The following is a 20,812-nucleotide window of genomic DNA, read 5'->3' as shown; positions in this document are numbered from 1 at the left end:
CCCTGCCCCATGGGTCTGCGGCCCCAGGAGATGTGGTGACACCAGGGAGCCTGGCCACAGGATGAGGAGTGACCATGTTAAACCAAAAGAGTGTTACACAGAAAGAATTCTTTACTACGAGGCACTGAACAGGCTGCCCAGAGAAGCTGTGGGTGCCCCAGCCCTTGCAGTGCCCATGGCAGGGGGTTGGGGTCCGCTCCAACCCAAACCCTCCTGTGATTCTGAGATTTCTCCCACACCCTTTTTCCCACTTCTTTTGCAATCTGGAGATGCACACGCTTTTTATCATTATTTTGCAGCAAGGGCTGAATTCTCAGCTGCACATCTGTTCCACAGAGGCTGTTTCAAAGCTGCACCATACAAAAATTAAGCGTGTACGTGGTGATTTATTTATTTATTTATTTTCGGGTGCTCTTTTTGTGAAACGCTCTTCTGTCCACAAGGTGCGTAAGGAATTGTTACAGGATCTCACAGCGCCTTCCCTCTTATCCAGCAACACGCCGGGTGGTTTCCGTGCCTTCCTGCTTGACCTACTTCCCTTCAGCAAACCCCTTCCAGCAGCACGGTGTTCTGCGAGAAGTTCCAGTCCACTTTGTACTCCCCAAGATGCGTAAGTCCAAAGCGATAGCTGACCGGGTCAGACAGGGACTTCACCAGCACGGCTGCTGTGGAGCTTATTTCATGATTTCATGTTTACGGAGACATAAATAGCATTCATCCAGCAGTCACATGCGTGCGGATCTGTTACGCATTCCTCGCTGTCAAACAAACTTGCAGGACCTCAGTGAACTTCAGCCATGATGACTGGGGCTTTTTGTTTTTCCCAAAATACCAGCAAATAAAATGAGTAAATCCTTTCATGTTTCTCTCTTGCAGTCTGTCTAACAATAGCTACGAAAATAAAAGCAGAATTTATTCTCTGGCAGACGTACCCTTTACAGATTTCTTCCCTGGGATTTAAAACATCAAATTCTTAACAAAGGAAATCTCTCCCCACAGCAGCCTGGGGGAAGAAAAAAAAAAATCATATTCCTTTTTAAATTTAGGAGGCAATTCAAATTACAGATTAGGAAACTAAAAGATATTGCAGAAGTGGTAACAGCAGATGGCAGGACTAGAGGAGGAGTAAAATAAAAGAACTATACATCAAAACCAAGTTCTCTTCACAGACAAATTTTCAGGTGCAGACATCAACTCAATGTACCTTCTTTTGGGGATGTTTGTCTGAGCTGAGCAGAGAGCCAGCTGTCAGACAGAGAGCCCTGAGTGGGAGCCAGCAGATAGGACACATTTTCTGAAAAATACTCAAGTAAACATCTCATTTGGTAGAAACACCCATACCCCTTTCCACCAATTCTAAAAGCCTCTCAGATGCCAGCAGCAAAGCATAAATTCTGAAAAAAGCCAAACTGTGCTATTAGCTCTGCCTCCTTCTGTTCTGCCTAAATACAGTTTCACCAGGCAGCACCTAGATCTCCAGCTGCTTTCCCGGCTGTAACTGCACGTCTGAACTTCTCCCACAGTATCTCCTGTAATTATTTATTCACCAGTAAAAGCTTTTATTTTCTCTACTGAAAATTCCCTTTGATTTTATTTATTTATTTTTTTTACTTAGCACAGGCCTTCACTAAAAGTCCTCTGCAATTTCATGCTAATGCATCTCAGTAACAATATTTTGAAATGATTTATTTTAAATCTCTTATGTGTATATATATGTACACACATATATTTACATATTTTGTATCTCTGTATACTACACACAGAGCAAGGAATAGAAGAGTTACTTGGCACATGCAGGAGCCTTTTACTGTTCCAATTTAGTTGAACCTAAACCAAGATCCTGCTCTAGGAAAGCAGTGAGAAAATGGCGTTCAGGCATTGGGCTGCAACCAACAATCTCGGCTGAACTCAGAATCCAGCTCTGGATGCCAACAGCCACGAGAGAGCTTACAATCTGGTCCTAAATTTTGCCGCTTTTGCTTATCTCTGGTCAGAAGTCATGTGCACGAAGCAAGTGCCCCCAGCCCGGTCCTTGGGGAATGCTCCCACCAGGGATCAGCAACTTGAAGTTATTCTGCAAAACCCTGTATGGTCTCTAAGCTGAATTGCAGGATACCGGAAGGATTTCAGAAATAATCCTGAGAAACCCCAGCATTACCGCCAGCATGCATGGGCTGATTGGAAACACAGCTCCCACCAGTCGCTGATTTCTCCCCTTGCTTTCATAAGCACCAGCGTTTCCAAATAGAGCCCTGGGACCAGCCCACAAACAAGCTGTGGCAGAGCAGCATCAGGAATCCCGCTCCAGAGAATTGTTTCCCCTCTTTCCTCACCAACCAGAGGACATCTTTCAACCCAGCTAATTTTTCCCTTCCTTCATCGCACAGCTGTCCCCAGCCACTAGTTGCCAGGGTGGAGCTTTGCCGAGTGTTTTTTTTGAGATCCTCACACAACCCCACGGGCAGCCCGGGTCAGCCTTTGACTCCCTTTGTTCAGAGCCCCCCCACGTTACAAAATCTGAACGGCTTCAGATCCTCTTGGTGTGCTAAGATGAGGTTCCCCTCAATAGCTCAGCTTCCCTGCTGGGATGTAGTAGTTCAAGCGCCAGCCTGATTCCTTCCCTGACCAGCAGCCTGTCACAGCACACCCGTGGTTAGCAGGACTACATTTGGGCACTCAAGCACAGTTAAACTGCTAAGATCAAGCATGAATCAAGTATTTTGTCTTCTCTCTCGGACAAACGGTGTGTGGACTAGCTGAGGCATCGCTCCATTGCAGGTTGCTGGTGGTGGTGGCTGAGGGCTCTCTATGCAGACCGTGACCAAGTGTGAATTAATCCCTCTGGACCTGATTCTCTTCACAGGTTAAACAAGGACAAGAGCTCTCTGCATCACCTGAATGGTGAGGCAGCATTAGCACGTAGAAAGTTTTGAGATCCTGGAATGAAAAATGCATCAAAGGGTGTAAAACGTTACAAATTTCTTACTCAGATGGCACATCTGCCATAAGAAATGGGGTCATAAGAAAAGCAAGGGACACATTTTTGTCATTATTTTACCATAACTGCTCATCACCACAATTTTCTAATTCTAGCTCAGAAGCAGGCAAGTATGAAATAATTTGGAAAATGTAAACTAAGGAGAACACACACTTAGGACTGGAGAATAGTTCTCTGTGACAGAACACAATATGCTCTCCCATGGGCTGTGTCAAACATGAGAGGCATGTAAGCAAACAGCGTAATAAGCACCTAAGCTCAGGGGCAATCCCCACTCAATACTGTCCCACCAACAGTGCAAATCCTAGAGGTCTGCTGAATTCTAAAGCAGATACCATTTGCCCATAAAATTGGATCCTTCTATTTCATTTTAAAACTGCAAGAAAGGAATCCTCATCCTTTTATGCTGTTTTCTGAGTTGAGGACTTGATTCCATGCACACCCAAACAGAAATCCTAGCAAAGAAGAGGCTGAATGGTTATGACACCCAGCTGAAGAAACCCAAACGCAGCACTAGAACGTGCACTGTGTCAGAGCACTTCTTCCTGGTTATGATTAATGTAATTTGTCAAGAACTACTTGTTTAAAACTCTTTTTCTTAAAATTCCAACTCAGAATTTTATTTTCTATTCCTGATACTTACATTTCAAGCATGGCATGTGATAACATAATAACAATAAACACCACATTAAGAACATGTTGAAGACCACTTTCTTCTTTAGCTTTTCTTCTGCAGTTTATTATATAAATTATGCTTTTAAACATTTAGAGCACTCACATTTCAAAACAGAAAATGTTTAGTTCCACACTGAAATACTAGTGCAAAAGTGGTTTATCTAAGTGCAAATAAATGACACGTCCCCACTGACAGCCAGTGGATTAGGCTGTTTTAAATACGGCTTTTAAGTCCATAACTATTGATTACATTATTTACACTAACTCCGAGCATGTTGTAGTCGAAAGAAATATTGGACTTTGGTTGGTAACAACCAAATATGCTGACAGTACAAACAAGAGAGAACAAGAGAGACCAATTCTACTTAAAGTAGACCTGTGAATTCACTGGGACTAGACAACAACAACATCATTTTTCTGCGATGACTTTAGTTATAAATAAGCAGATGCCAAATGCTCTATTTGATGTTCAATTCCAATTAGTAAAATACAATAAAGCGCACATACATGCAGGTATTATATTCCAGTGAATGCCACAGGTCATCTTTGGCACATCATATGACAGTACCTGAACACTGAATACAGCATGAGATAACACGCTTCATGAAATCATCTTGGTCTGGCAAGAGGACGAATAAGAAAACTCAAAGATCCTTCGCATTTCCAATGCCAATAATTGTTTCTAAAAATTTATTAAACCGAGACTGAAATATAGCAATGCCTCTCAGATAAACAGTACATACTAAAGGCAAAGTTTAATTAAATCCAAGCAAAATAAATCTTATTCAACTCACAGATGCTACTGCATGGGGTCACTGCAGTGAAATACGGGCCGTTTTGTCAGTACTAGTCATTAGTATCTTAGAAATCTGCATTCATGTTTCTTGAAGTGGTGATGTAAAAACAAATTTGAGACACTTCATAAATAACGTCTTTATTAATGAGTTTTCTTTTCCACATTCTTTAAAGTGATGTTTAATTGAAGTCTGCATAGTCAAGAGTGCAAAAAAAATTCATAGGAGTCAGACCCAGATGTGAACGTTGCCCCCTCCCCCTCCCTTTTTTTTTTTTATAAATAAGACTGGTCGCAATCATAGGAATAAGTAACCTCTAGAAATAAGTGTAACGGGGAGATGTAGAGGTGGTGGGGATGAAAGCCACCAGAAAAACTCTCACCAGTATATTTTTCTATTAATAAAGTCTTCACACAAAGACACACGACACCCATTCACATTCATGTGCACAGCAGAATGTAAACTACAGAAGAAATATTTCCTCTACTGAATGAACAGTGAGATTATTTGTGTATTTAACCGAGTGTTGTTCAGCTGTTCCCACAATGGGAACCATTACAATACCAAGACAGAAAAACAAAAGGTCCAATTTCTTCATGCCCTTATTACAACCACATTTAAACTAGCATCTCACAGTATGAAACATGAAATCTGAGTAGTTCCATAACACTAAGAATTACCCTTAATACACACTTTTAAAGCAGTATACCTCTGTTCTTTTTTAACACTTTAAGACTATCATCCCTTTCCTTACTGCTCACATTATTCACAGTTGGTTGAACAGCAGCTGAAGAGGACCCCAGTCTCTTCCAATGCCCACGGAATGGCTCAGCCTAGGGAAGTGGTCTGCAGGCACTCCCCACCCCAAGCGAGGAGCAGGGCAGCAGAACATCTCCACTTCCAGCTTCATTTCCATCAGCACAGGCAGCACAGTCCCAAGTCTCCCATATCAATATCACTGTATGACTGCAAAAAGTATTTTTAATATTTACACCATCTACTGATTTAGCTGTTGCCTTGTACCTGTTATCAGAAAAATCTAGCGAGGGGGAAAAAAAGGCATGTCCCCAGGTCTAACTGCTGTAGGTAGCAACAACTCGCATGCTGTCCACACTGGTAAGAGGCTGCTTCTGATCTACAGTTTTGTCTTAAGCAATACAGAGGCACTACTCTGCAGCAGAGTTTAAATGCAGAATTCTTTCACATCGGTCTCTTGGAAAAGCTATCAGATATCCTCACTTCTGAACTTCACCATGAACAAGCTAGGCTTAATACTTTTGTAAGACTGCTGTAACAAATGTCAGCTGTAATCTACATTAGTTAGGTTCTGAATTAATGATCTTATCCAGAAGCATAATGTAGGACTGTGGGGAACTGATCATCGATATTCAATCATACAAGTCCAGATCTGGGCAAAAAGTACATCTCTTTTATACCATAGGCTTTGAAAAGGTCCAAATATCTATGTTTTTAAAAGCCTATAGGCTTTAAATCCAAGAGACAAGCCCAGTAGCTCAAGAGAGAAAATTCTTTATGAAATCAAGGCAGACAAATACCTTTGCTGCTACGGATATTGGAAACACAGGGCCTAGAGTATTTTAAAGACCTACAATTGTGAGTAAAAGTAGTCCCAGTCCTGGGATTCAGTAGGAACATTTGTAGCAGTTCTTAGTTTCACAAGGGTGAAATGCACTACAGGGTGAAAGTCAAACCCACCACAGCGAAACAACGATTCCCAGGCTGAAACCCTACCTTCATTAGCTACATCACAGAGGAACACATCCTGCTGCACACAGAAACACAAATAACAGTTCCATGGCAATGTCAGCTAGTGTCAACAAGAAGCTGATGGATACATGTTTCACCACTCCTTCCTAGAAAATAACCTGTCCTCTCCTCAGGGAGCTAATGCACCCGGAGATGGGGAAAAAAACAGTCAGAAGTCTGGAAACAAGCACTGAAGATAATGAAGTTTTACCCCAGAAACAAGCCACTTGGGCATCCAACAACTGCTATATTGACTAGGATTCGGGGCAAAACTGTAGAAAACAATCCACCTTAATCCAAATCAAAACACCAAAAATAGAATTGTCCAACTGGGTGTGGGCTGATAAATTTTCACAAGCAACAATGACAATTTTTTTTTTCCTGGCAATTTCACTGATAAATCTTCTGGCAGAATCCAAATCTAATTAAATTGAGAACAGAATAATTTAGTGCAGTATCTTTCTTAATTTCTTCAGTAAAATTTGTATTTTTTGTCACTTCATGGGTTTAATTCAAGGTACCAGTAAAGTAAGACCACTTTTGACATTAATTCATGATTTGCATTGACACAGATTTTGTATTTTTTAAAGGTGGTAGTTATAAGGGCATCGGATTAGAGTTTTCTTCCAGTAATGCAAGATCCTAAAATAAATGCAATTTGGTAGTCTGAAGGAAACATCTTACTCCTTAACACACAATGAAACTACTTTGTGGCCTTCTGTGTTTCAGGAAAATATCCCCCATATTCAGATCATTAGACAGCCTCACTAGTTAAGACACATTAAAATGAAACATTTTCCATTAAAGTCGCCAAAAACTGGATTTAAATTTATTGCATGACGTTGCATAAGAAAGTATATTATTGAAAACTGTAAGGCATCATGCAATTATCCATCAGCTAATTATTTATTATTTGTTGAAAGATGGTTATATACTCTAAAGTTATAAAACCAGTTTCAAAAAAGTACATAAAAAAATTTAACATGATAAGCATTAAATATTTTTCACATGTCTGTAGTTCTTAGCTGTTAAAAAGTGCATTCAAACATACTGTACTGGAAAGTTTCTCTGTCCAAAAATGGTGCTGGAGATTTGTTAAATTAAAAGTTGCAAAAGAATGTTGTATGGGATTAGAAAGCTAAAAAGTTGTGGTACTTAAACTTACAAACTTGCTTGAAATAATTTTTCAATCCTCACACTTACAATTTAGCATAGGTGGTATAATTATGTAAAAATGTAGGCTTATATAACTAAACAGTCAAATGAATTCAAGTTACGTACACTGAGTGATCAAAGAAGGAGCAGACTTAATATTTAGACATGGGACAGAAAGTACTAGTGTGATTTTGGCGTTAATCAATGTACTGTGCCATCCAACGGAATCCTTCTCCGTAGCCTTGTCTCTTTAACACGCTGCACATGAACACTTCTAGTGGCCTTGCGTTCAATTCTTTCAATGGTATACTGCCCTGCAAAGAGACAAAAATATTCCAAATTATGGTATCTTTACAAGAAGATGCCTACTCTGCATCAACATTAGTTTCTATGGAATTCCATTACTTAATTCACGTTGGGAACTAGAATTTTAGAAAATAAACTATTCTAAAACGTTTGCACACCTTGCTAGGACTAGAGTCACTGAGGAAATACACTGAGCATCTTTACATGTGCAGCCACGTTTGGAGAGCATAAAGTACATGAACCTGAGTACAAGAGCAAGCATGTGCACAGAGAGCTTATACTCAGTTTTCAGAAGCAGTTCCCTGCTCTGTTTTTAATAGCTTTCCAACATGATAAAGAGAGCATTTGCTACAAATCAGGACTGACCGCAGTCAGAGTGCGAGCTGCTTGCTTGCCAAGAGCATCACAGTGTGACAAAGCTATTGCTCAACTGGAGATTCACAACAGGATTCATACATCATAGACCATGTGCAGTGTTGTAAAAAACAGGGCAAGATGAAAAAAAAAAGAATCTATAGTAACTGTTGACAGTCTATAGAAGTTGCAGTAGAGGTGTATCTAACACACACATGCACAAAACAGAGACTTCAGCATTCATTCCATGTAAGTCTATAATGTACTAAGTATGTAATAAACGAAAAAAACTTTTGTTTTGTGCAGCTGAAGTGGACTGGAACCAACACAGATATATAAAGCCAACACAAGATCCCTAACAAAGAAAAAGAAAAAAAAGTATTACCTTTCCTGTTGTCTGGCCATACAGACCAAACGTCTCTCGTAACCTCTCTTCACTGATGGCTTCAGGTCTGTCAATCTTATTACCAAGGATTAGGATAGGCACATTAGCAATAGTTTCATCTGTCATTAGTGACTACAAAGGGAAGGAGAAAGGGGGAAGAGATTATTTCAAGATATATTTTGATTCAGGGCTTCACATTAAGATAAAAAGTTAACAACGTAGTGGCATTAAATCATTTGGTGAAGCTTGGCCTTTTAAGAAGTAAGGGTAGCAAAATTCACTGGTGCATCAAAATTAATTGATGGGAGTTGTTTAATATGCTTGGGATAAAAGAAATGAAATTACTCACTCACAGAATGGAAAATACCACAATTAGAGCAATATTCATTCAACCGATGTATTGGCAAAATAACATGTTCACCTACCTTCAATGCATACAGTAATGAGTAGTAAGAAGAGGGCGACAGAACCAGAATACAACTAGCTAGGAATGACAATGCAGAAGGTGATATTACAAGCACTCATGACCAGGTGGCAAGACAGCTCTGCTGGATATTGATCTGATTTTTCAGAAGTTAAAGTTCAGACTTTCAAAAACATATTTAAACTTACGTCAAGTTCTTCTTTTGATTCAAGCAGTCTTTCATGATCTGCACAGTCCACCAAGAAGACAATGCCATTAATAGCTGGCAGGTAGTTTTTCCACACTCTGCGAGCTACAGGGAAGATATGAATGAAAAACAATGGAAATTATCCTAAAATTTAGAGCAATGTACATCAGTAATTAGGAAGCAACTTTTTTTTTTCAAAGTCTTAGCTTATACTGCCAGCCTTCAGGATGCAATTTTATGTTTTACAAAGCTTGCGGTAATGGAGCAAAAGTATCATTGCCTCTAGTGTTATCACCCCTCTATCCCACATGCACACTGATGTACTCAACCTTTTTGTGTTTCCCCAAGACCTACGTCAAGAAACACAAGTTTGAAGCATAAAGGTTAAATGTAAGTATAAGCAATCTGAAGCAGTGAAACAAGAACTACCTAATCCTCCTCAAAACACACGTTATCAGTCAAGAAATTTTGCTCTAGTGCAGCTCTTGCCAAATTGTATTTGGGAGTGCAGTATGTGATGGAGACAGGCAACAGAGCAGTGAATGTTTTTAACACTATCAAGGAGAGTGTGGGAAGCTGATCTCTGCAGCATGGTTGTATTCCTGATCTGAGACAAACTGACTGTAAACAACTCTAACTTAATTCACCGCAGTTAAATGAGTCAACATATTCTCTTACCTTGAGCATGTCCACCCAGATCAAAGGTAGTGAAAGTCATGCCAGCAATTGTCAGCTCCTCTGAAGCTAAAAATACACAGAATTATGTTCTCTGCATGTGAAGATTATACAGCATTATATACATATTATACGATATTCCGCTAAACGGAATAGTCTAAGCGAGGGTATGGATTTTACTTTCTCTTGATTGTTTTCAGTATTTTGTTATTCAAGAAACAAATCAGCACAATACATTTTCTCTCAATAATACTTGTGTAACAAAATAAATATGATTAACCATTACGAGACATATAGAATATCTGCAATGTTAAGAGAATAGCAGGGAACGCCCACACATTACTTATCCCTACATATTACAAAAACAGTAGGTGGCTCTGGTTTGCCACAAAGATGGAATTTCATGTACAATACCGTTGAAGGTTTCTCCTCTTTGTGTCCTTGCTTAATTGCTTACCTCCTTCTTAGACTTCACCAGTCCACATTTTTAACCTGCACTAAACCTTTTCTCCTGCAAGGCTACCACAATAACAATCACACAGAAACCTCTAAGCAACGAAAATCAAAATAGCATACATAAATGCAAGCCCCAATTTCCCACAGCTTCTGTAATTTAGACTCTCAGCTCCATTACCCTGCTTCTAACTGGCCCCTTAATTCTAAATAAATCACATTGAACTATCCTAAAAGAATTTTTTGAGTATTACTCGAATTACCTACAGATTGTGATCCCAAAAATTCCTTTGTTTCTCCCCAGTTACTTATGATGTATAATCAAGTACTGCTTTCCTTGCAATACTGTGAATACATCCTGGCTAGGGAAGTAGGAGTGTTAACTTACTGGGGTGTAGTGTGGGGACGTGCTGTCCCAGTCTGTCATCTTTGAGCATGTGCAGCAGCGTAGTTTTTCCAGCATTGTCCAATCCAAGAAAAACTAGTTTGCCTGATTTCTTGTACAGTCCTGAAACAAAGAATAATCTACTGAATAGCCAGTTAAATCAGCAAAGATATTACCATAACAACATCGTCCAACAGGAACCCACATCACACACATAAAAAATATGAACATTTAAGAGTGACAATGGCATACTTGAGCATTCTGAAGCATAAGCCTCTTTCAGATCCTGTGGGGTCTGCTAATCAGCAAGACCAATACACCTTCCTACATGCTTATCCTACAGGTTTCTGCTGGCACAGCTCTGACAGTCAGCAGCAAAAGGGAGTGTGATTGCTAATTAAAGCAGACATATGCAGTCACATTATTTCTAATGCTAGCAATGATTTTGCTCCCAGGAGCAAAGTTTTACGGTCACAGTATGAAATACAGACCTGCCAAGCTCCACAGTGCGCTTTATCAATGACCTTTATCAGTGCTCTCCTACTTGTACAAGCCACATTCACACTTGCTCATGTGCTTATCACAGCTATGCTTGCTCCATGCAGCTTATATCATGTTGAGTGGCATTTTGGGGGGCAGGCAGATGACTGATGTAAACGTGTCAGTAATATCATCAATGCATTTATGTTATCTGGGCAAAGTCAAACAGGATTAAACCTTGCTGGGGTAGCCCACTCTGCCCTAGCAAATCAACAATTTCACTCACAGACAGCGGGATTGCCTGGGACATACAGAGGTACAGTGCTAACAACAGATTATAAAACATTATCAACCCCAGACATGGAAAAGAGAGTGTTTTGTTCATCTCCCTCCAGTTATGACAAACAAAAATATGTTTGAAACAAAAAGAAACTTCAGACCTCAGTAGGTATTTTATAGAGAACCTAGCTTCAATGGCAACAGCTATAATTAGCATATATATGAATTGTTCTGTTTTGGCTCACATATTATTTTGACAGAAGTAATATTCATCCAGGTCCCCAGCTAAATTGTGTGGTTATGACCTGAATGGCATCATCAGGAGCAGCTGAGGTCACTGGGCCTGTTCAGCCTGGAGAAGAGGAGGCTGAGGGGAGACCTCATCACAGTCTACAACTTCCTCGTAAGGGGGTGTCGAGAGGCAGGAGACCTTTTCTCCATTAACACCAGTGACAGGACCCGCGGGAACGGGGTTAAGCTGAGGCAGGGGAAATTTAGGCTGGACGTCAGGAGGGGGTTCTTCACAGAGAGGGTGGTTGCACACTGGAACAGGCTCCCCAGGGAAGTGGTCACTGCACCGAGCCTGGCTGAATTTAAGAAGAGATTGGACTGTGCACTTAGTCACATGGTCTGAACTTTTGGGTAGACCTGTGCGGTGTCAAGAGTTGGACTTGATGATCCTTAAGGGTCCCTTCCAACTCAGGATATTCTATGATTCTATGATTCTATGATCAGTGCCATTTTGACACATTTGCTGTCTTGTGATAATGCCATAATAACAGGAACAAGAAATGTTACTTTCACTGTTGTCTTTATAAAAATGCCTTTTCCCCTTTATTTCTCTAGTTCTAACCCCAATAAATACATCCAATGTTGTGAAGCAGAAGACATGTAAAATATTAGCACTATTAGCACCGCATTTCCTGAAGTTTGAGATTGTCAAAGGACAATTCCCTCAGACTTGCCAAGACCATATCCTATGCCAGAATTATTTTTCACTGCTTCACACTGATCAACGTTCAAAGTAAAATATTCTAAAGATAATTTTATTTTAAAAAACACATCCTGTACTGAAAAACTATTGAAGTAAGAATCTCCTAGCTTTGCACCTTTTGCACTTTGCCTTATTTGTTTTTAAAGAACTGTGTCCTGGATGCTACACACACACACGTTTCCTTAGGAACCGCTATTGACCCTGCCATCCTCAAGAGTGCTGAAGAACGGAGGGAAAAAATATATATGCTGAAATTAACAGTTCTTTAAAAACAAAAATGGGCTACATTCCTAACAGCATTTTCTTTTCTCCCCATTTAAAAAGAAATGCAAAATGCAGCCAAGTATTGTAATGTGGGAGTTTTAAGTCACCAGGATCTTTTACTAGATTATATCACAGTATTGTGGTACTTTGTAAAATACTGAAGAAAGGTTTATTTTACAACCACCTCGATGACACAGAAATACTTCTTGAAGTATATGTTACCATTAAGGTTCGACTGTCCCATTGTTGCAGTCACTTCCCTTGACCACGCGTTCTCCCCAAAGAACAACTAACCTTCCTGATCTGCAAACTAGGTACCAAAATGCTGCCTACTGCCAAGATGTGCTGTGCCAAGTGCCACAGGAACAAGAGGCCTGGAGCCATTCCAAGGTCACACTAACAGCAGTCCCTTGGACTGTACGTGATGAGCAGAATGACCCAGCCACGTCATTTCTGGAGCTTTTATTTGTTTCCCTTCCAGCCTGAGGCACAGGGCACCCTAGGGTCTCTGCTCCACTGCATCCCCCCGTGAGCACACAGCCTTTCCCATTTGGCAGACACATCTGAACTGCTGATGAGCCCAAAGTGCTGTCAAGTTTCTGTATTATTTGTGATACCAGTTTATGGGTACACATACGGGACTTAGTCTAACGAGGAAGGCTTCTGATGAGAGAGAGATCCTTCCCAGCCCATGCCTGGTGAGGGTTAAACTGGTGGTGACCTCTTACCAACTCTTATCCTCATAGCTCTTTTCTTTTGTGAGATTTTAAATGACATTACACAGGGGGTTTCTTGGCCACCCCCTGGATGCCGCAGTGCTGCACAGTCACATGTGCCTCTATCTGCCTGACCTTTACACTGCTGCTGTTTGCTCACCTTTCCCCCTACCTTTAAGCTAATCTCTGGAATCGCATTCCACCAGGGCATGTTTTATAACCTGCAGGAAAGAATACTCTTTCATATTCCTCTACTTATTTCATTAATAACCTTTTTGTAAGTAGTGTAGAGTGTGTTCACAGATCTTTTTACAAATACAACTCTTACTTCCCAAACTCACCTTCTCATATGCCCAAATTACACCACCTATTACACAACAGGGTCGAGGAGAAAGTATTGATGTTTACAGAGAGAGAAGTGGACAAACATTTTCATATTTTAAAACTTAGGTTACAGGAGAAACTCTAGTTCACACTTACCTTGCAAGTTAAATGAAACACTAGTAAACTATATTAATACAATAGCGCTGCTGCTACTCACAGACTGGACATCTGGGGAAATTTTGCTCCCAAAACAAATGCTCCCACTTTCTCTGAAACTTTTTATACTTTCTGAGTGTCTTTCATACAAATGCAAGATGAACAAGCAGTGATACTTCATCTATTAGCTACATTAAAACCAGAGTATAAATAAAAGGATTCAAATGCTATCATCGGCCTTCTTCAAATGAATAAAATGTGCACAAGTGTGGTTTTTTGTTGTTGTTTTTCTAGAATTAAAGGGACATACGGACAGCAATCCTCCTTTCTACTACAAGCTTCAGTATCTTTCACCAGAATTAGACTTTGTATGCGCAGATATAGGAAAGTGAGCTAACGTGCAGTAATCGCTGCTAGACTAAGTAAGAGGAGATAAGGGAGATTAGTCAACTTAGTTAAAATTTCACTGGCTAATATTTCAATACTAGGCCAAGGGTCTAACATTCAGTGAAAAAGTTTAAACTTCCAACTGATAAAAGGCAAGTGCCATGATCCATTAATCTCAAATGCTTTTTATTTACTGCAGTAGAATCCCCGGAACCTGTAAAATGTCTTTTTTAGCTATGTTATCTGTAACTTCTCTTCCTCTTTTTAGTATCCTAACATTCTCTTTCCTCCTTTTTTTTTTTTTCTCCTGTTTTGCACAAGCTAATATTTCACCTTGGATCAACATAGATTGCAGATGCTTTTGGCCAGGGAACACTTTCCTAAGGTTCTTCATCAGAGGTCAGTGGGGTTCACGCTGATTTCAGTGATATTAGTCACACCATAAAGCACTGCTGGACATGAGCAAGGACTTCAATATCTGGCATTACTTTTTGTAGATGGTTGCTCATATTTGAATTCTCGAATGATGCCAGATTAAATGTGGTGCAATTAAAAAAAAAATCAAATCTATTATGTTCATGAAAGAAAATCCAATTTTTCAAGAGGTTAAAGGAATAATGTAAGATTGAGAGAAGACCACACTCTGGAAATAATCAGAGAAATACTCAATACTTATAAAATCATATCCCGAGTTGGAAGGGACCCACAAGGATCAAGTCCAACTCCTGGCTCTGCACAGGACCTCCCCAAAATCAGACCATGTGTTTGAGAGCGTTGTCCAAACGCTTCTTGAACTCTGGCAGGCTCAGTGCCATAAGCACTGCCCTGAGAAGCCTGTCCCAGTGCCCGACTACCTCTGGGTGCAGAACCTTTCCCTAACCCCCATCCTGACCCTCCCCTGTCCCAGCTCCATGCCGTTCCCTCGGGTCCTGTCGCTGTCCCCATAGAGCAGAGCTCAGCGCCTGCCCCTCTGCTCCCCTCCTGAGGGAGCTGCAGGCTGCCATGAGGCCTCCCCTCAGCCTGCTCTGCTCTGGGCTGAGTATTGATAGTGAAGTAGTAGTGATAAGTAGAACTTTTTTTTTTTTTTAATTTTGAGTGCTACTGAATGTACTTAACCAGTTGGTATAGCAGAGGTTAACAGATAGCATAATTAAAAACAATAAAACTTACCTAAAAACTGTAATACACTACTGAAACCACTGTAAATCCAATCAAATATGAAGGACATATCTGGGTCTTATAGTCTGAAATAAAAAGAAGATTTAAATTCCGTTAGAACAGCACGTTAAGCATTGTAAGATGTTTACTCGAGTTGAAGCTGGGGAAGTTTTATGACACAGAAGTCGCTGCTGTCTGCACATCGCCTGTCTGTGCGCCTTGTACCGGGCGGCGACCGCTCAGCACCAGGCCCGCCGTGTAAAGGCCACAACCCCGCCTGTACTGCCTCATACAGGCTTCACCATCTGAAGATTAACCATAAAACTCATTTCAGTAAGGACTGAGGAACACCGTGTTTCTCACTGAATTCTTTCAGGTTAGGTTCAGGAGCGGAAGGGGGAGGTGAGGACAGCCAGCCCTGGGCAGACGCCCCTCGGCAGCAGGATGAAGCCCCCCTACTCCTCAAGCCCCCATTGCTTGTGGTGTGGTAAAAACAGCACTTTGTCAGACCCTGGGGGTGAGCAAGTGGACAGGATGGGATCACACACAAAAAAACAGGCCTGCTGTTCCTGTCCCCGAAGGGATGGAGCCCTCCCGGGGTACAGGACCTCCAGCAGGCGGCCACAATGGCAGCAGCCGAGGGAATTTTCTCAAATTTTGAGCATTTGGAGCATAAAGGCAGCCCAGATGGGAACAACCAGGATTTCACAGAATCATTTAGGTTGGAAAAGATCCTTAAGGTCATCAAGTCCAGCCTTCAACCCGACACTGCCAAGTCCACCCTTTCAGAAGCAATGCCTTGAGGTGCAAGAACGATGCTGTCACTAGGTTAACTGTGCAGCCACGAACAATTAATTTCTTAACTTTCATCTTAATTTCCTCATTATCTAATGTAAGGTTAGTCACACTGAAAGCACCAGCTTGACATACGGAATTAGCACTCAGCGTAAAAAAAATCTTTCGAAAGACTAAAGGGCAACTTCCTCAGAAGCATCCAGCCAGCTAATTCCTGCTAGATGAATAAATTCCTGCTAACGCCCGGGGAAGTCGGAGTCCAAGTTTTTGAGACGATGCCTGGGCTGCTAGGGGCAGCTTGCAGAGGCATCCTGTGCCAGTGCAGGCTCTCCCACAGCATTTTTGCTACGCTGCAGTCACGTCCTGGGCCCTCCCAGGATAACTTTAGGCCTGCTCCGGACCTGGAGCAGAGCCCAAAGCAGTCAAAACACAGGTTAGTACCAGACCAAAATCCATGTATCTGTTATAACAGTTACACTCAGGCAATGAACTGAGGTTTTCTGCTGCATAGCAACAGGTATGTCACAGCAATAATATGGAAAGAGGAGGAGAGATTATTATTATTTAATTATGTTTGCTTGCACTGGAGCAAAATCTGTTCAGCCCATATTTGCCTTCCCTGATTGACAACAGCGAAGTGTTAGGAACCCCTGGTTTCTTCAGGACTAACCCTGAAACCCTTGCCTATGTCCTATGTTACTTTGAGCTGTCACAGTTGCAACTTTTAAGAATAAAAAAACAAATAAGCTTGTCCATGCATGAACACCCAGTTACACAATGTCATGACTGAAACTGTCACTTGCATGTCTAAAAAGCAAAGGTCAAGAATAAGCAAACATGGCAGGACGTACACGTCAGCAGATTTATTTATTGCTTGAACAAAACACCAATCGAGAAAAGCCTCTGTGGGGCTTAGAGAAATGATCTGCTCAAATAACCTGCAAATCAGTGCAAACAGCGTGATGTAAGAGAAGTGCTCGTGTTACCACGGTGAGAATAACTTCAGAGTTTAGTTGGGTTAACCTGTTCCTCCTGCGAACCTCACGGATGGAAGAAAAAAGTCTTCATGTGCTGCTGAAAACACTTAAAGGGACAAGATTCAAACTGCAGTGGCAGCAATACGGCGTAAATTCCCCTACAGGCAGAAAAAGCGGCGTAGGGAAGGCTGTCCAAACACACCACAGCCAACTGTGGTATCAGCTGGCAGCGCGTGCAGGAAAACGCTACTTTGAAAATGGGAAAAAAATGGACGGCGAATGGTAAAGGCACACTAGCAATATTTGCACAGAGATATTAAATCTGCTCTTATCACACGGTAAAAATAACTGCCCAGTTCACGGCAGTGCCCGAGCAAAGGGCCACCAAGCCAGCCGGCAGCACACCGATGCCCAGAGCCCGCTGACAGCTCCAAGCCTCGGCGCTGTGAGGAGCCAGGCAGAGCAGACAGACACAAGCTGTCCGACCCCTGCTAAAGCCACCAAGAAAGCAGAACACCGAAAACTCTGGCAATCACTGCTCCCAAGGCACGATGGAGACAAAAACCACGAACTATTTTAAGGGTATCTCAAGGGTTCCCTCACAAATAGCCAGCTGCGAGCTGACACAGACTTTTAATGAGAAATTGTGACAGACACGTGGCAACCTGCTGATACCAGCTATTTTTACAGGCATCGCCAACTTACCTTCTCGTGTCTTCTCAGAAACAGGAAAGTAACTTCCCAGCATCAACAGCTAATAGCTATCACTTCAAAATGTGTCTACCAACCCTGGTTAGCGTTATTTCATAAGCAAAGCATGCCTTGTGGCTCCTGGAGAGCCCTGCCAGCCAGCCAGGAGACTGATGAAACTGGTTTGCATCCTAGCGGCCACCTGCTGACCACAGGGAGCAGAATTCCCACCCAGCAGTTTTGGAAGCACCTCGAGACACCTTTTTTTATTATTATTATTATGAAAAGCAAGGATTGTTTTCTTACTCTGGATCTGAATTTTTCTGGCTAAAAGTTCATTATTCCATTCCAGAATCAGTTCAAATAGTTCTTACTTCCAAAGACCGTGAAGATTTAGATAAGAGAGGGTATCAGGCTTGTAAAGACACCTTTGAATCACTTGATGGAAGAATTAGGAAGTAGAAACCAACGACACCCAAGTACAACACCTCTTGTCTTGCAATAACTAGAAGTCACTGCACTGTGCCTGGGTGGGTGCTGTCACCAAAATCTAGAAAAGAAACCTCCATCCAGCATAACCGCAGCCAACCATGCTCCCTGAGCTGCAGCAAAATTGAGAACAGGTTCTGCTAAAAACTTGCAAACAAGTGCTTGAAGTGCACTGTTAAGGGTGTATCTCACCTAAGACCGCTTGCTGTCTTAGGTGAAATAGGTGATACTTGCTGTCTGCCATCGAGTTTACGATATGACATGAGAGTGCATTTTGATGCAGTGTTTTAAGAGCTGAGGAAAGGAAGAGAGTTTGGGAACGAGCTAGCGGTGTAGCTTTTCTATTTTAATCAGCTGGCAAGTCACCTTTGAGATTTCAGGGAGATGTTCACATAGCGCTGTTACTTACTGGGTTGAAAACAGAAAGATTATATACTGTATGACATATACTTAGTTCTATTGCATCATTTATTCTGAATTTAGCATTGATCTCAAGTTTTGAAACAGCAAAGCAAACAGTTTATCTGTAAAGACGGCACTGCAGCAGGCACATGAGGTCCTAAGAGCAACTGATGAAGTGTTTCAGTTGCAGTCTGGCTCACACAAGTTGTTCTCAGATCACAGTCTCAAAATAGGGCCTATTGCAGCAATTTCCATACTTATTTAAAACAAACAAACAAAAAACACAACATATTGGAGCATGAATATATTATATTTGATATATATCTTCATCTTAGAGGATATTATTTTTGAAGAAGCAATGCTCAGCATGAATCTCGACAGATCATCACGACCCGCCAAACAACTACATCAGGAAGCTGTGAGGCACATGACGGCCAGAGCACGACACAACAACCCACTGTGCCAAATCACCACCACCGAAGTGAAACGTGAGCCAGGACTCAAAAGAAACTGCCAAGCAATCCTGAAAGATTAATGCGACTGACAACAGGCACAGGGGCTGGCATCTCTACGAACCAGAGATCAGGAGGCTGTAGAGCTTCTCGCCAGAGAATGAGCAAAAACAAGAAGAAATTAAAATAAATGTGTGCAGTCAGGCAGGTGAGGGGTGACGAGTATCATTAGAGGAGCTTTGATCCCCAGCACTGAGAAGCAATGGGCCCTTTCAGAGGGTGCATAAACTACCCCAAATCCTATTCCCAAACGCGTTTTTTCATTTCCCTTCGGATAACGCTAAATTTACGAGGCAGATTCCGCCATAAACGAGCCCCAAACGCCCCGGCCGGGCTCTGGCTGCCTGACAAAGCTCCGTCCACGTCGCCTTTCGCCTTCCCAGCCGCTGCCCGCCCGCAGCTCGGCAAACCAGCCCCGATCCTTCCCGGGGGGGCCTCGTCCTCCTCCTCCAGCACCACCGGGGGCCGAGCCCCGAGCCCCCGGGGGCTCCCCGACACCGGGAGGAGCCCCGGGAGGCCGCAGCGCCGAGCAGGCCGCAGCCATCCCCGGCCCCGTTCCCATCCCAACGCCCCGGCCTCGGCGGCTCAGAGGCGAGGCCAAGCCGGGCACCGAGCACCGAGCACCGAGCACCGAGCACCGGGCACCGGGCACCGGGCACCCCCCCTCCCCCTCTCAGCCCCGCTCACCGCCGAGCTCAGCTCCGGGCGCTCCGGCGGCACCGACACGGACCCCGCGGCTGCGCCCCGCTCCGCCCCCGCCTGGTGCTTTCCGGGCCCGGCACGGCTCGGATCGGCACGGCTGGGCTGGGATCAGCACGGTTGGGATCGGATCAGCACGGTTGGGATCGGCACGGCTCGGAGCTCCGCCCGGCCCGGCCCCGCAGCGAGCCCCGGGACCTCCCCGGCCCCCCCCCCGCGACGTTGTAGGGCCTCATTTCTGTGATTCTATGATCCTGTTTGGCTGTGGGCGCAGAGGAGGTGCTCATCGTTCAGTCACCATCCCTGGAGGTCTTCAAAAGATGTTTAGATTTAGTGATTTAAGTGGAGGGCTTGCTAGCATTAGGTCAGAGGTTGGACTGGGTGATTTTGGAGGTCTCCTCCAACCTAGGGGATTCTGTGGGTGCAGCACAGCACAGTGCCAGGCACAACCCCGAGCTCTCACCTCTGCCCTGGCGATGCCGCTGTGTGTGTTCTGTGGAGGGCCGGCATCCCGAAACAGCTCACCAAGGCAATGCGTTGGGAGCAACATAAACAGCGTCCTCTGTGCAGGCAGGCTCTGTGTTGGTCTGTCATTGTAGGGGCCCCATACATGTATGGACCGTGAGGTTAGCTGGGTCACACACTAAGAACGGTGGCATCTGACCACATTTGGGGCTAACCACGCCATTTTGTTATACACGAGGCCAACAGCGCCATTTCACTGTATTTAGGGCTAACAATGGCGTTTCACTGTATTTGGGGCCAACAGCCTCACCTCACTGTATTTGGGGCTAACCCTGGCATTTCACTACATTTACGGCCAACAGCCTCATTTCACTATATTTGGGGCTAACAGTGCCATTTCCCTACATTTAGGGCTAACCCTGGCATTTCCCTACATTTGGGGCTAACAGCCCCATTTCACTGCATCT

At 42.9% G+C, this 20,812-nt stretch overlaps 1 protein-coding gene across 1 annotated transcript; it reads right to left on the bottom strand.

Moving 5' to 3' along the window:
* Positions 1 to 3,602: 3,602 nt before the first annotated feature.
* SAR1B (secretion associated Ras related GTPase 1B) lies at positions 3,603 to 20,053 on the bottom strand. The gene is made up of 7 exons (XM_084295362.1): positions 19,869 to 20,053; positions 15,329 to 15,402; positions 10,562 to 10,681; positions 9,724 to 9,789; positions 9,047 to 9,150; positions 8,435 to 8,566; positions 3,603 to 7,703 (listed from the first exon to the last, which is right to left on the bottom strand). Exons 2-7 carry the CDS (start codon positions 15,384 to 15,386, stop codon positions 7,587 to 7,589), a joined length of 597 nt encoding a protein of 198 aa, XP_084151488.1. The 5' UTR covers positions 15,387 to 15,402; positions 19,869 to 20,053; the 3' UTR covers positions 3,603 to 7,586.
* Positions 20,054 to 20,812: the final 759 nt, after the last annotated feature.

This window comes from Netta rufina, assembly GCF_964035555.1.
Source record: "Netta rufina genome assembly, chromosome: 14".
Lineage (NCBI taxonomy): Eukaryota > Metazoa > Chordata > Aves > Anseriformes > Anatidae > Netta > Netta rufina.
This window is presented reverse-complemented; position numbering and strand designations above follow the sequence as displayed.

Bases quoted from the DNA above. Each gene is read 5' to 3' on its own strand.
- SAR1B (XM_084295362.1), bottom strand. From the start codon at position 15,386: ATGTCCTTCATATTTGATTGGATTTACAGTGGTTTCAGTAGTGTATTA. The intron at 8,567-9,046 runs GTAAGTTTAAAT...TTCCCTTTGTAG, and splicing joins AATCAAAAGAAGAACTTGAC to TCACTAATGACAGATGAAAC. The intron at 7,704-8,434 runs GTAATACTTTTT...GTCTCTTTGCAG, and splicing joins ATGGCCAGACAACAGGAAAG to GGCAGTATACCATTGAAAGA.